This window comes from Podarcis tiliguerta (assembly GCF_965153285.1).
Source record: "Podarcis tiliguerta genome assembly, chromosome: 7".
In the NCBI taxonomy this organism is placed as follows: Eukaryota; Metazoa; Chordata; class Lepidosauria; order Squamata; family Lacertidae; genus Podarcis; species Podarcis tiliguerta.
In genome coordinates, this window is record NC_139540.1 from 1,467,827 (window position 1) to 1,481,869 (window position 14,043).

At 50.2% G+C, this 14,043-nt stretch overlaps 1 protein-coding gene across 2 annotated transcripts; it reads left to right on the plus strand.

Annotated features, from left to right (window-relative positions):
* Positions 1-28: 28 nt before the first annotated feature.
* Positions 29-13,405, plus strand: LOC310681336 (uncharacterized protein). Of its 2 annotated transcripts, none has more exons than XM_083449046.1 (3): positions 29-189; positions 8,451-9,457; positions 12,340-13,403. In XM_083449046.1, exons 1-3 carry the CDS (start codon positions 150-152, stop codon positions 12,820-12,822), a joined length of 1,530 nt encoding a protein of 509 aa, XP_083305172.1. In that variant the 5' UTR covers positions 29-149; the 3' UTR covers positions 12,823-13,403. The 2 variants fall into 2 exon arrangements, with proteins under 2 accessions (XP_083305172.1, XP_083305171.1); XM_083449045.1 differs by lacking the exon at positions 29-189 and adding an exon at positions 5,306-5,610 and having other exon boundaries at positions 12,340-13,405.
* The last annotated feature ends 638 nt before the right edge of the window (positions 13,406-14,043 follow it).

Genomic DNA, 14,043 nt, shown 5'->3' on the forward strand with positions numbered 1-14,043 from the left:
GGGCTCCCTCCCGGCGGCGCCGCCATGATGGGTGAGGCAGGAAGGTGGGAAAGCTCGCCGGGCGGGCGCGAGAGGATCCGTGGTGGTGAGGGATCGAGTCCCAGCTGGGATCTGGCAGCCCAAGCGTCATCCTGCAACTTTCGGCAGAAATGAAAAACCAACAAAACATTTTACAGTTCATATATGCCGGTATATACTTTGTGTATGTATAATAATAATAATAATAATAATTTATTATTTCTACCCCGCCCATCTGGCTGAGTTTCCCCAGCCACTCTGGGCGGCTCCCAATTGAGTGTTAAAAACAATGTATGTATGTGTGTGTGTATATATGCACTGTGTGTGTGTATATCTATATTTATATATGAACTCCTCTGAGCATGTGCAGAGTGCCACTGAGACATTGCAGTCACCTTTGTGGTTGAAATAAAAATAAATTTAAAATTGTCCATTGTGCATGCACACAAAAGCTTATACCAGAACAAACCTATTGGTCTATAAGGTAAAGTAAAGGTAAAGGGACCCCTGACCATTAGGTCCAGTCGTGACTGACTCTGGGGTTGCGGCGCTCATCTCGCTTTATTGGCCGAGGGATCCGGTGTACAGCTTCCGGGTCATGTGGCCAGCATGACTTAAGCCGCTTCTGGCGAACCAGAGCAGCGCACGGAAATGGCGTTTACCTTCCCACCAGAGCAGTACCTATTTATCTACTTGCACTGGTGTGCTTTCGAACTGCTAGGTTGGCAGGAGCAGGGACCGAGGAACGGGAGCTCACCCCGTCGCAGGGATTCGAACCGCCGACCTTCCGATCAGCAAGTCTTAGGCTCTGTGGTTTAACCCACAGCGCCACCCGCATCCCTGGTGTGCATGCACACGAAAGCTTATACCAGAACAAACCTATTGGTCTATAAGGTGCTACTGGACAATTATTATTATTATTATTATTATTATTATTATTTTGACTGCGTTAGACCAACACGACTACCTACCTGATCCTTTGTGGTTGTTTGCCCACAAAGAAGCAGAGCTTCCGGGGGGGGGGGGTCAGAAGGCAGGAAGGCTTGACCACGCCCTCCCCACCCCCATTCAGTAAGGCAGCTTTATTTGTTAATTGATTGATTGATTGATTGATTACATGTGTATAGTATCTTTTCCTCCAACGAGCTCAAGGTGGCCTGCATGGTTCTCGTCCTCCTCATTTTATCCACACAACAACCCTGTGAGGTTGGCTAGACTGGGAGACTATTCCCACCAAAAACACTCTAGCCTGAAAGTGGGGGTTCAGGAGGGCTCCAGAAGTTGCCTTGTCTGGGTTATTATTTTTTATAATTTTTTTAACATATCATTTTCAACAATTATTAAACATACTTTTATATCTTATACTATTTTTTTGACTTCCATCAATCACACCTGAAATTTTTCCAATCTTTTCACTTAATATACATTTCTTACTCTCACTATTACATTTAAATCTCATAACTAATGCCTCTCTTCTTTCTCTTCTTTGCAATATTTCATATATTTCTCCTTACAAGACTTCTTGTAATCCTACTAGCGTAATTTGTTGATTACAGTTGCTCTTCAAATAGTTCATATATTTCTTCCAATCTTCTGTAAGTCTCTGGTCCCGCAAGTTTCAAATCCTTCCTGTCGTTTTATCCAGTTCTGCGTAGTCCATTAATTTTGTCTGCCATTCTTCTTTCGTCGCCCTGCCTTTCCATCTTGCAACTTTTTAACATCCTTTTTTTTAAAAAAAAAATTATTTCTATTCATTTTTTCCTGTTTTACAATTTAGAATATTCATTTAAACATCCTTCAGATATCAATGACTTCCCTTCCGCTCCTTCCTTGCTTCGCTTTGCACAACATAAATCCCTGCATATTTTATATAAAACGAACCGTTCAGTATTCCATTATTACATCCATCAAAACTTATTTACACTGTTGAATTTATTTTAATGCTGCCAATGTATTCCAAGTGTACACAATTTTAAACACCCTTAAGGCTTTATGTTGTGAACCGGCTTGTGATCTTTGGATCAATGGCAGTACTGTATACAAAATTATTATTATTATTATTATTATTATTATTATTAGTTAGACTTGACTTACACCAAACAGAGCCAGCCAAAGACATTTTGGAACCTGAGGCGGAATAGTACCCCCAAAATAGGAATAGCATCCCCAAAATAGTATCCCCTCCCCTCTAGGGAAGAAGGGGTGAGGGAAGATCAACACCAGGAACAAGGGCGCAAGAAAGATTGCCATTGGGATCTGCTGCCCCAGTGGACCTTGCCGCCTGAGGCAGCTGCCTGACCTTGCCATATGGGTGGGCCGGCCCTGATACCAAACATCATAAATGTATTTCAAGGGTAAACACAGATTATCGGAAACCACTCTGTGCCAGTCCTAGAGCAGCAGGCTGTGACCCAAACAGAGAGGTGTTGCTGTTCTTCCTGGAGAGGCTGAGCAGATGTGCACTGGCACAAATCTCCCTGCACTTTTACTGCTGTTGTTATTTAGAGTGGTGCTCTGCAAGGTCTCTGCTCCAAGGAGCTTACAATCAGAAAGGCCCAGAACTGCAATGCAGTCTAACACTAGGAACACCCCTTTGAGGTTTATGCTTCAGTGGAAACCCATTCTGGTTAGCCCAAAGGGTCCTGGGGGTACTTTGGCACAGGAAAGGGGCCTTTCCAGAAACCTCCCCCCCTCCACCACCACCCCACAGATTGAAAAGGAACGGACTAGATGAGCTTTGGGTCTTATCCGGCAAGGAGGCAATCCTTTTGTTTCCCCTTGGAACTCAGTGTTCCTCCAAAACCTAGGAACGGCTGCAGCACACTCAAATGTTTTCCTTGCCTGTCTTTAGGAATATAGAGCTATTCTCTCCTTCCCCTGCTAGATGGGCCAGATCCTGATGCCAGGTAAAGGGACCCCTGACCATTAGGTCCAGTCATGGCCGACTCTGGGGTTGCGGTGCTCATCTCACTTTACTGGCCGAGGGAGCCGGCGTACAGCTTCCGGGTAATGTGACCAGCAGGACTAAGCCACTTCTGGCGAACCAGAGCAGCGCACAGAAACACCGTTTACCTTCCCACCGGAGTGGTACCTATTTATCTACTTGCACTTTGACGTGCTCACCCCGTCGCAGGGATTCGAACCTCCAACCTTCTGATCTGCAAGCCCAAGAGCCTCAGTGGTTTAGACCACAGCGCCACCTGCATCCCTAGTGTGGGATGTACAGTCAAATGCAACGTTCCTTATTTCCCTAGAATGGGCGCAGGCAGGGGGACATCCAGTCACTGTAACTTCCTTTTCCACTGGTCTGGAGCATCCCTCCCCTGCATGTGACTTTGGGAGATGCGCCTGGCTATGGCTGACGCCATAAAACAGCTGAGTCATGCAGCCATTTTCTCAGCCTCCTTGATCAGTCTTCAAGTTGTCTTGTCCCAGTGTTGTCTTCTTCTCTCTTTTGCTGCCATGCTGCTCTCCTGCAGCCATTTTGTTCTATTAATGTAAATTTTGCTGTCTGCTGGCTCTCAGCTAGCAGCACATGCATTCTGTCTCCATATGAGACTCAGACTTTGCCGTGTAACTATTAAGTCAAGCCTTCATTTCAGGATCAATTCGTGAACTGACATGGGAGCAAACTTTTTGTTGCTTCACTCAGAAAGACTCTTGTGTCTTTATTCTTTTAAGGGGGATTAGAAGGGACACCAGGAAATAGTAGTAGTAGTAGTAATAATAATAATAATAATAATAATAATTTATTATTATCTGGCTGGGTTTCCCCAGCCACTCTGGGCGGCTTCCAACAAAATATTAAAATACAGTAATGCATCAAACATTAAAAGCTTCCCTAAAAAGGCTGCCTTCAGAAGTTTTCTAAAAGTCTGGTAGTTGTTTTTCTCTTTGACATCTGGTGGGAGGGCGTTCCACAGGGCGGGTGCCACCACCGAGAAGGCCCTCTGCCTGGTTCCCTGTAACTTGACTTCTCGCAGTGAGGGAACCGCCAGAAGGCCCTCGGAGCTGGACTTCAGTGTCCAGGCAGAATAATCTTAACTAAGAGGTCCGTATAGTCAAAGCCATGGTTATCCCAATAGTGATGTATGGAAGTGAGAGCTGGACCATCAAGAAGGCTGATCGCCGAAGAATGGATGCTTTTGAATTATGGTGCTGGAGGAGACTCTTGAGAGTCCCATGGGCTGCAAGAAGATCAAACCGATCCATTCTGAAGGAAATCAGCCCTGAGTGCTCACTGGAAGGACAGATCCTGAAGCTGAGGCTCCAAGACTTTGGCCATCTCAGGAGAAGAGACGACTCCCTGGAAAAGACCCTGATGCTGGGAAAGATGGAGGGCACAAGGAGAAGGGGACGACAGAGGATGAGATGGTTGGACAGTGTTCTCGAAGCTACGAACATGAGTCTGACCAAACTGCGGGAGGCAGTGGAAGACAGGAGTGCCTGGTGTGCTCTGGTCCAGGGGGTCACGAAGAGTCGGATACGACTAAGCGACTAAACAACAACAAAGAGGTTCAAACGAATCTGCAAACTAGCTTCCAAGCTATATTGAGGGGAATCTGCTCTGCTACATCACTTCCTAGCATGAGTGAAGGAAGGATAAGGCTTACTTAATATATCCTTTCCTACGATCCTTAACATTCCCACACAGAGGAGTCCTTCGGGGAGAGGTGCAACATGGAAGAGAATGCACAATGGAAGTTTGCATGCAACTGCAGTCATGTCTCGTGCTGCATTTGCTTCATGATACGTTTTTTCAGGTCGCATCCTGCACGACCCAGAAATACTGGAAAGGGTTACTTCCGGGTTTCTCCGCTCGCGCATGTGCAGACAGGCAAAATGACGACATGCGCAGACAAGGTAATCACGACCCGCGCATGCGCAGTCACGTAGGCGTGGGTTGCGTTCTGCTCATGTTATGAACGGGACTCCGGAACGGATCCCGTTCACAACCAGAGGTACCACTGTACTGGTTGCATTCAGTATGTGCGCAGCCTCGCAAACGCACATCGCCGCAACCCAGAGGTGGCCAGAAAGGGAACAGGGGCAGAATGAGACGTTGGACGATTGGGCTGCCCTTCTGTTCTTCTTCCAGCTCCTCCATGCTCCCATTTCAAGCCCTCCCCAACACCCTTTGGCGAAGCCACACAGCTGACAAGACCGAGGACTCCGGCGGTCCTTCCACCATGCGCCTACCCCCCTCCAAAGAATGCAGCTCTGGCGGAGTGTTGTGCAGAAGAACCACGCATGACAGCGCACTGACATCACAGTGGACAGACTCTACCAACCTGGGCTGGGACGGAGGCCGTGCTCGGTCCGCCCAGCTCTCGGTGCAACCAGCCTTGACCTGGTGGCCGAGTGCCAGGACTTCTTGGTCCTCCCACATGGCCCAGACCGGGTGTCCCTGGGCCGGCCGGTCTCCAAATGCCTGCAGGAGCAGCGGGGACCACAGGCGGCCAGAGCAGACCAGGCGGTTTTCTCACGGCACAGAGGAGGAGGAGGACGACTGGGAGACTGACCAGGACTACGTCAACAATGCCAGCAGGCCGTGGGGAGATCGTGAGATTTCGACGGCCTCCATTATTTCTGGTAAGCCCAAGAAGAGCTTGGCCCGTCTAGTCCGGCATCTCGTTCTCACAGTGGCCAAGCAGATACCTGTGAGACGCACACAAGCAGGACTCGAACACAAGAGCAACGCTCCCCTTCTGTGGTTTGCCTCCCACTGTGGAGCAGAGCAGAGGCGTCCTGGCTAGCAACCTTCGATAGCCCTCTCCTCCTCCAGGAATTTGTCCAATCCTCTTCTTAAAGCCATCTAGGTTGGTGGACATCAATACCTCCTGAGGAAGGGAGTTACAGAGGTTAACGGTCTTGAATCTTCCAACGTTCAGCTTCATGGGAAGTCCACAAGTTCTAATGCCATAAGAGAGGGAGAAAAACTGTTCTCTACCCACTTTCCCCATGCCATGCCATTCCCAGATGGGCGGAGTATAAATAAAATTATTATTATTATTATTATTATTTCTACTCCACCCTTCCCGGTTCAAAAACCGGCCTCAGGGTGGCTAACAACAAGTTTAAAACACTTAATTGTAGAAGCAGCATAAAACACAGTAAAAAAACATGAATAATGATAAAATTCAAAGTTCAGAAATCAATTTAGGGGAAATCCATCTAATAAGCATTAGATAGTCTAATTAGATAGCATTAGATTAGTCCTATCTGGGCCAGCGAGGAGGCCAGGGGAGAATTGGCTGTGGGATCCCAGAGCGGGTAATCTTCATAAAAGCGGAGAGGGAGGGAAGAAAGGGGAATAAAAGATCAGGCTAAGTTCAGATTGAAAATCAGGAAGCCATAAACATGAACTGGAAGGACCTTGGGAAGGAGAAGCAGTTGCTGCCCCAAATTGCTGGGCTTTGCTGCATTTATTTTGAATTACAGCTCCCAGTAGCTCCCAGGGCAGATTCAGACAAGGAATGGATTCATGACATCCACTCTAAGCGGTGTGCCTTGGACTTGTTAGATGCAGAGGAACGAGGAGAGGAACCAGCTGGGGGACCCCAAAGGGGAGAAGGCTCAGAACCCAGGGAGTGGTCAGAGGGAGAAGAGGGAGAAGACTAGAATCATAGAAGAGTTGGAAGAGACCACCAGGGCCATCGAGTCCAACCCCCTGCCAAGCAGGAAACACCATCAGAGCACTCCTGACATATGGTTGTCAAGCCTCTGCTTAAAGACCTCCAAAGAAGGAGACTCCACCACACTCCTTGGCAGCAAATTCCACTGTCAAACAGCTCTTACTGGCAGGAAGTTCTTCCTAATGTTGAGGTGGAATCTTCTTTCTTGTAGTTTGGATCCATTGCTCCGTGTCCGCTTCTCTGGAGCAGCAGAAAACAACCTTTCTCCCTCCTCTATGTGACATCCTTTTCTATATTTGAACATGGCTATCATATCACCCCTTAACCTCCTCTTCTCCAGGCTAAACATGTCCAGCTCCCTTAGCCGTTCCTCATAAGGCATCGTTTCCAGGCCTTTGACCATTTTGGTTGCCCTCCTCTGGACACGTTCCAGTTTGTCAGTGTCCTTCTTGAACTGTGGTGCCCAAAACTGGACACTAGAAGGAGGCGGTGTCAGACACTTGGTGAGAAGGGAGAGTTTGTGGCAGAGAGCAGTCCAGATTCAGAGACAGAAGCTGAAGCAGAAGAGGAGGGAGGCCAAGAGGCAGAGATGAGTCAGGCTGGTGAAGAAGGATGGGTGTCCTGCTGCGACAAGATCCCCTCCAACCTGGTCTCCCAGAACCAGAAGAGGCATGAAGTGAGCGGAACGATGCAGGCGCAGTCTCCAATTGCTTGGAAAAAGCCCTGGGGAGGTAGGGCAGAGCTGTCCACTTTTACCTTTTCTTGTGAGGAACCCTATTCGGAAGAAGGGAATTTCCCTTAAAAAAAGGGGAAAGTCGACAGCTATGGAGGTAGGGACCTTTGGTCTCAGAAACTGGTCCATAGGGCAAGACCGACCTGGGATGAGCTGCTGTGCTCCTCAAGCCTGACATGCCACCAGGTCTGTGCAGGTCGTGTTCTTTCTAAGAAAGGGTTAATGAGCACAGTGTGATTTATTGCTGGCTCCTGCTGCCACTTAGTTTTCTACCACCCTGATGGCTTCCAGGTGCTTGGGAGGGACTACAGTGGTACCTTGGGATGTGAACGGGATCCGTTCCGGGGCTCCGTTCACATACTGAATAGAACGTAAGACGCATCTGCGTTTCTCCACTTCCGCGCATACTCATGACATCATTTTGACCGTCTGCGCATGCGCGAGTGGCAAAACCCAGAAGTAAGCACTTCCGGGTTGCCGCAGAGTGCAACATGAAAATACCTATCCTGAAGCATATTTATCCCGAGGTATGACTGTACAGGGACGCAGGTGGCGCTGTGGATTAAACCACGGAGCCTAGGACTTACCGATCAGAAGGTCGGCGGTTCAAATCCCCATGACGGGGTGAGCTCTCCTTGCTCGGTCCCTGCTCCTGCCAACCTAGCAGTTTGAAAGCACGTCAAAGTGCAAGTAGATCAATAGGTACCGCTCCGGCAGGAAGGTAAACGGCGTTTCCGTGCGCTGCTCTGGTTCGCCAGAAGCGGCTTAGTCAGGCTGGCCACATGACCCGGAAGCTGTACGCTGGCTCCCTTGGCCAATAAAGTGAGATGAGCACCGCAACCCCAGAGTCGGCCACGACTGGACCTAATGGTCAGGGGTCCCTTTACCTTTACCTATGACTGTACAATTCCCACCAGCCCCAGCCAAGCTGTGCAGGCTGAGGCTGATGGGTATTGTAGTCTAAAACATCTGGAGGACTCCCAGTTGTGGAAAGAAGTTGTACTAGGAGGCCATGAATCGGAGACACTTTTTCACTGAGTCTTCCTGGTTTCACTTCTCTTTAGAGCTCTCTAGATCCATCCGAGAATGCAGCCTCGGAAAGCCGAACCCTCCCAGAAGGCCGGATCATCACGCCGATTGCCAAAGCCACCTCCGGGGTTGTAAGGATCCGGTGCGGAACCGCCCGAAGGATCCCGAGAGGCATCAGCCGCCGCTGTGCCCGCACGTGCGATCTTCGCCCAGCCTGGGTATAGAGAGGGCATCCCTGTTCAACCGCAACGCTGCAGAGAAACTGGACACTTTCTTAGCCCAGAAGCTGAAAGCCTGTGCTGGTGGCTCAGGCCGCCGGTCCGACCCCTGCGAGGACCTGGGGACCCTGCAGGAAGACCCCACAGGGCCCTGGAGGGACCCCGGGAAGGAACACGCTGGCCCCGAGGGAAACTGCAGGAGGCAGGATCACAGCCGCGCAGCCCAAGGAAGAGGAGATGCCCCCCATGCCCACGGCTGCCAACCATGCCCACGGCTCCTCCGGCACTGTCTCACTGGCAAAGGCGGGGCGCCGGAGCGCGTCTATTGGCGGCAGGAGAGCAGCAGGCCCTCCACAGCCGTCAGCAGCTCAGCACGGATCCTGCCTGGCTGCAGAATCAGCCATGTCCAGAGTTGCACCGCCTGCCAAGCGTTTAACAGGGACACACCAGTGGGCATGGAGACGCTCCAGGAGAACGGCTGGAGTCTGCCGGAAGGCAAGGAGAGAGCGGGCTTGAGTGCCCCCCGCCAGAGGGAAAGGACGGGGCCCCCTTGCCGGCGGCAGGTGCCAGACCGGTTTCTGAAAGTTCAGCAGTGGCTGGAGGAGACGCCGGCCGAAGACCCTCCGCCCCAACCAAGGCAGCAGGGGCGTGGGGCTGGGCATCGGGGCAGCCCAGGCACTCTGGGGTGGCCACCTGCGTACGGATCACTGGATCAGAAGGAAAGGGATTCTTGGGGAGAGGCAAGAGGCTGTCCAAGTCTGGACCCCACAGCTGAGATGGGGCACAGAATGAAGAGATATCAGGAAGAGGATCGCACTCATCAGGTGAGGGGGCAGAGGGAAGGGCTGGGGAATAATAATAATAATTTTATTATTTATATGCCGCCCATCTGACTGGGCTGCCCCAGACACTCTGGGCAACTTGCAGCAAAATATTAAGACCACAATTAAACATCTACCAGCTCCACCTGGTACGCAGGATGAGACCCTATCTGCCCACACACTGTTTCGCCAGAGTGGTGCATGCTCTGGTTATCTCCCGCTTGGACTACAGCAATGCGCTCTATGTGGGGCTACCTTTGAAGGTGACCAGGAAACTACAACTAATCCAGAATGCGGCCGCTAGACTGGTGACCGGGAGCAGCTGCCGAGACCACATAACACCGGTCCTAAAAGACCCAGTACATTGGCTCCCGGTACATTTCCAGGCACAATTCAAAGTGTTGGTGCTGACCTTGAAAGCCCTAAACGGCCTCGGCCCAGTATATCTGAAGGAGCGTCTCCACCCCCACCGTTCTGCCCGGACGCTGAGGTCCAGCGCCGAGGGCCTTCTGGCGGTTCCCTCATTGCGAGAAGCTAAGCTACGGGGAACCAGGCAGAGGGCCTTCTCAGTAGTGGCACCCGCCCTGTGGAACGCCCTCCCATCAGATGTCAAAGAAAACAACTACCACCAGACTTTTAGATGACATCTGAAGGCGGCCCTGTTTAGGGAAGCTTTTAATGTGTGACATTTGAATGTATTTTTAATCTTTGCTGGAAGCTGCCCAGATGGGTGGGGAAACCCAGCCAGATGGGTGGGGTACAAATATATTATTATTATTATTATTATTATTATTATTATTATTATTCAGACATTAAAAACTTCTGTACAGATATCTTCCGAAAGTCAAAGAGTTGTTTATCTCCTTGATATCTGGGAGGGCGTTCCCCAGGGCGGATGCTGTGGGGCTTCCCCAGATATAGTTGGACTACAAACAGCTCCCATAAGAGGCTGCCGAATCAGGATTTGCAATTCTGTCCCCAGACAAATTCCGTCCCCGGAATGTCCCCAGATTTGTAAATCTGTCCCCGGGAAGCGTGGCAGCGGCAGTCTCTTTTTTTAAAAAAAAAAAAAATATTTATTAGATATTTTATAATTATAAAAGGAAAATCAATAGAAAAAACAATACATAAATTCAACAAACAATACGTCAATAATAAAAAAGAATACAATACAACAATACAACATAAAGAAAACAAAAACATTTAAACACACATCCGAATTTCATATCTATATCTTTCATTTGCTTATTTCCTCGACTTCCTCGCACCTCCCTTTTTTGTATTCTAGTTCAAATTTGCTAATTCAACAAATACTTTCCCTCTTCTTCAATTTTGTTCTGTAATTTATCCTAACACAATTTAACTTTAAATTTTTCACTTTAACACATTAATAATTAATATTCATATCATTCTTAATAACCCTTCTGCTAAAACCGTATAACTTCATTCCAATATTCTTCTAACATTCATTAATTTTACAATATTTCTGTAAATATACTTTAAATTTTTTCCAATCTTCCTCCATCGACTCTTCTCCCTGGTCTCGGATTCCGAGACCGTGGCAGCGGCAGCCTCAGCAGCCCAGAGCCAGCCTGATAGCGCAGTTGTCTCTGGCTGGCTTCAGGAGCTGCCCGCTGCCGCCGCCGCCACTGCCGATGGGGAACCAGGGACGTCCGACGGTACAGATCTCCTGCCCCCTTTGTTTTGACAGATCGGGGGAGGCTCAGGAGTCGCGGGCAGGCGGGCATTGCCCAGGAGGGGCACGAGGGGCACGGTTTCTCTGCCAGGCAAGGTGCAAAGCCCTTCTTTTGCACCCTGTGAAACATAAATGTGCAGAGTTTTAATAAAACTGGGGAACGGCCAGCCACCCACGACCCCCAAGCCTCCCCTGATCTGAGGGAAGGGGGCAGGAGATCGGGGAAGGATCGGGAGTCACAGGCGGGCGGTGCGTGGTTGCCCAGTTTCTTAAAAACTCTGCTCATTTATGCTTCACAGGGTGGGAAAGAAGGGCTTTGCACCTTTATACAATCTGCATGTGTGCTTGGGCCCAGGGTCTTCCACCTCACTATCCCCACTACTGACTCTCTGTTGCTACTCAGCTAAAAAAGGAAAAAGAAAAATATGTGTCCCTGGAATCATTGAAAAAAATCTGGCAACCCTACCCTAAACCCGCTGAGCCTCCGCTTCCTGCCCTTCTGCCTTTCCCCTCACAGAACAAAAGAAATTACCGTGAAAATCCCTAAAACGAGAAGTAATTGACTATAGAATCACAAAAATCATTCTTTAACATCAGCAGTCAGGAGCGCTTCAGCCCTGTGTTTGAGTCTGTTTGAAACTTTAAAACCTCCATTTCTTAATAGGGCTATGTTTAAAACTTGTTTGAGTCTCTGCCCTGTTTTTGAGTTTGTTTGAAACTTCAGACCTTAATTTTGTATTACTATTGCTTGGTCCTCTTAAATAGGGTTATGTTTAAAACTTTTTTGAGTTTCTGCCCTGTTTTTTGAGTTGGTTTGAAACTTTAAAACCTCCATTTCTTATCACTACTGCTTGATTCTCTTAAATAGTTTAAAACTTGTCATTGAGGTTTTCATACCTTCTTTGTAAACTCGAGGAAGCATTTTCAGCCCTGCTCTTGAGCTTATTTGATATCACTTAAAATCTTATAATTTCTTTATTTCCTTCTGGGGAAACTGATTAGTTCAGTGAAACGAGTTTTGCAGCCGGCACCTCGTTAAGTCTTTGTTTAATTCTAGTTTATTTTTTGATTTTTGTTATTCTGTAGTCGATTACTTCTCGTTTCAGGGATTTGCACGGTAATTTCTTTAGTTCTGTGTAATTTCTCAGGTCTCTGACTGTCTTTCTTCCACTGGTTTCCCCTCCTGCAGGCTCCCCGGCTCCACACCTGCGACGACGCCAGCACCTCTCCCGCCACGTGCTCCTGCCTCTTCTGCGAGCAGCAGAGGCCCCGCGCCACGCTGGTCTCCGGCAAGAAAAAGCCGGACCCCTCCGCCGAGGAGGTGGCCGTGCAGCTGCAGGCGGAGAACCGTATCCCCCGGATCGTGGAGGCTTTCGAGCGCCGTTCGCTGAGGGAGGCCAAGATCGTGGAGAGGGAGAAGGCGTATCTGTCCGCCCGGCAGAGGGAGCTGGAGAAGCGGGCAAGGGCGGGCAAGGCCCGTGGGAACGCCAGGCGAGGCCACCACCAGGCCAGCGGCGCCAAGGCAAGGAAGCCGCATGCCAAGGAAGAGGAGCAGACGCCGCGTGAGGAGCCCAGGCCCCGGGCAGTGCCAGAGGGGCCCCCAAAGCGCCACCAGGCGAGGGAGCGAACGGCCAAGCCCAGTTTCATGGACAGACTGCGAGGGCACTACTAGATCGGTCAGCTCGAGAAGCCCAGGGACTGGACGGGAGGAAAGCCTGCGGCGATGTGGCCGAGGGAACCACGGCGTGGACGAGGCTCCGGAAGGCGGTGGCCCCGACGCCAGCAGGGGCTGTTCTTCTGCAAAGGCAGGACAGGGACAGGTGGCAGAACAGGAAGCTGGCATGCCCTGGCACTGCCCGTGGGAAGCACGTAGGGAGTGTGCTTCTGCCTCTTCGCCAGCCCAGGGGTCTCTGCCGTGGGTCTGGTGCTGGAGACTGTGCCCAAAGTTGCCACGCCAAAGGGATCTCTGAGAAGGCAGAGTGATGGGCCAAGGGGTTGCAGGTGGCGCTCTGGGCACAGCTACAGTGGGGGGCAGGGAGGGGGCAGCAAGGTGAAGCAGTATCCTGGCCAGTAGGTAGATTTTCCCAGGGGCTCTCAGGCCCCAAGCGAAAAGGATGCTTGCTTGCACACAACATGGGGTATTTGCCACCGGGTGGGAGCAGGTCCAATGGCCTGCTCCATGGAAGCCATGGAGGGCATGTGATGCAATTTAGTATGAATAAATCATGGCTGTGATGCAGCTGTCTAAATGACGAGATGATGCGTCCCTTGCTTGATTGACAAAGGGTAGGAAGGAAGATGTGTGGGGAGGGGGTTAGGGGAGAGTGGGACCTCTCGTGGGGGACACACCTTGCTCCTTCTGGGGTAGTTGGTCTACCTTGGGGCCCCTCGTTGCGCTCAACTCTCACCTGCGGCTCCCAGAGGCTGTCCGCAGGTGACAGAGGCCACACCCCAGGAAACCAATAGAAAAAAGACGGAACTGAGAAATTGCACAAAACAAATGAAATACAGTGGTACCTCGGGCTACAGACGCTTCAGCTTACAGACTCCGCTAACCCAGAAATAGTACCCCTCAGGTTAAGAACTTTGCTCCAGGATGAGAACAGAAATTGTGCTCCGGCGGCACAGTGACAGCAGGAGACCCCAGAACGATGGGCAGAACGATGGAGGTGGAGACGCTCCTTCAGGTATACTGAAGTACCTGATCCACCTGAGGAACTGCCTGGCCAGGCTGGGAGGAGTTGGAGAATGTCTGTGTGAGGGGCAGACAGAAACAGGCAGTCTGCCCGGAGGCTGTGCCATTTCCTGGGGCTTCTAAGGGGCATTCAGTGCAGCTACTCAAGCAGAGGACAGGATTCCCTCTGGGGCCAGACAAGTGTTTGAAGCTCTCTGC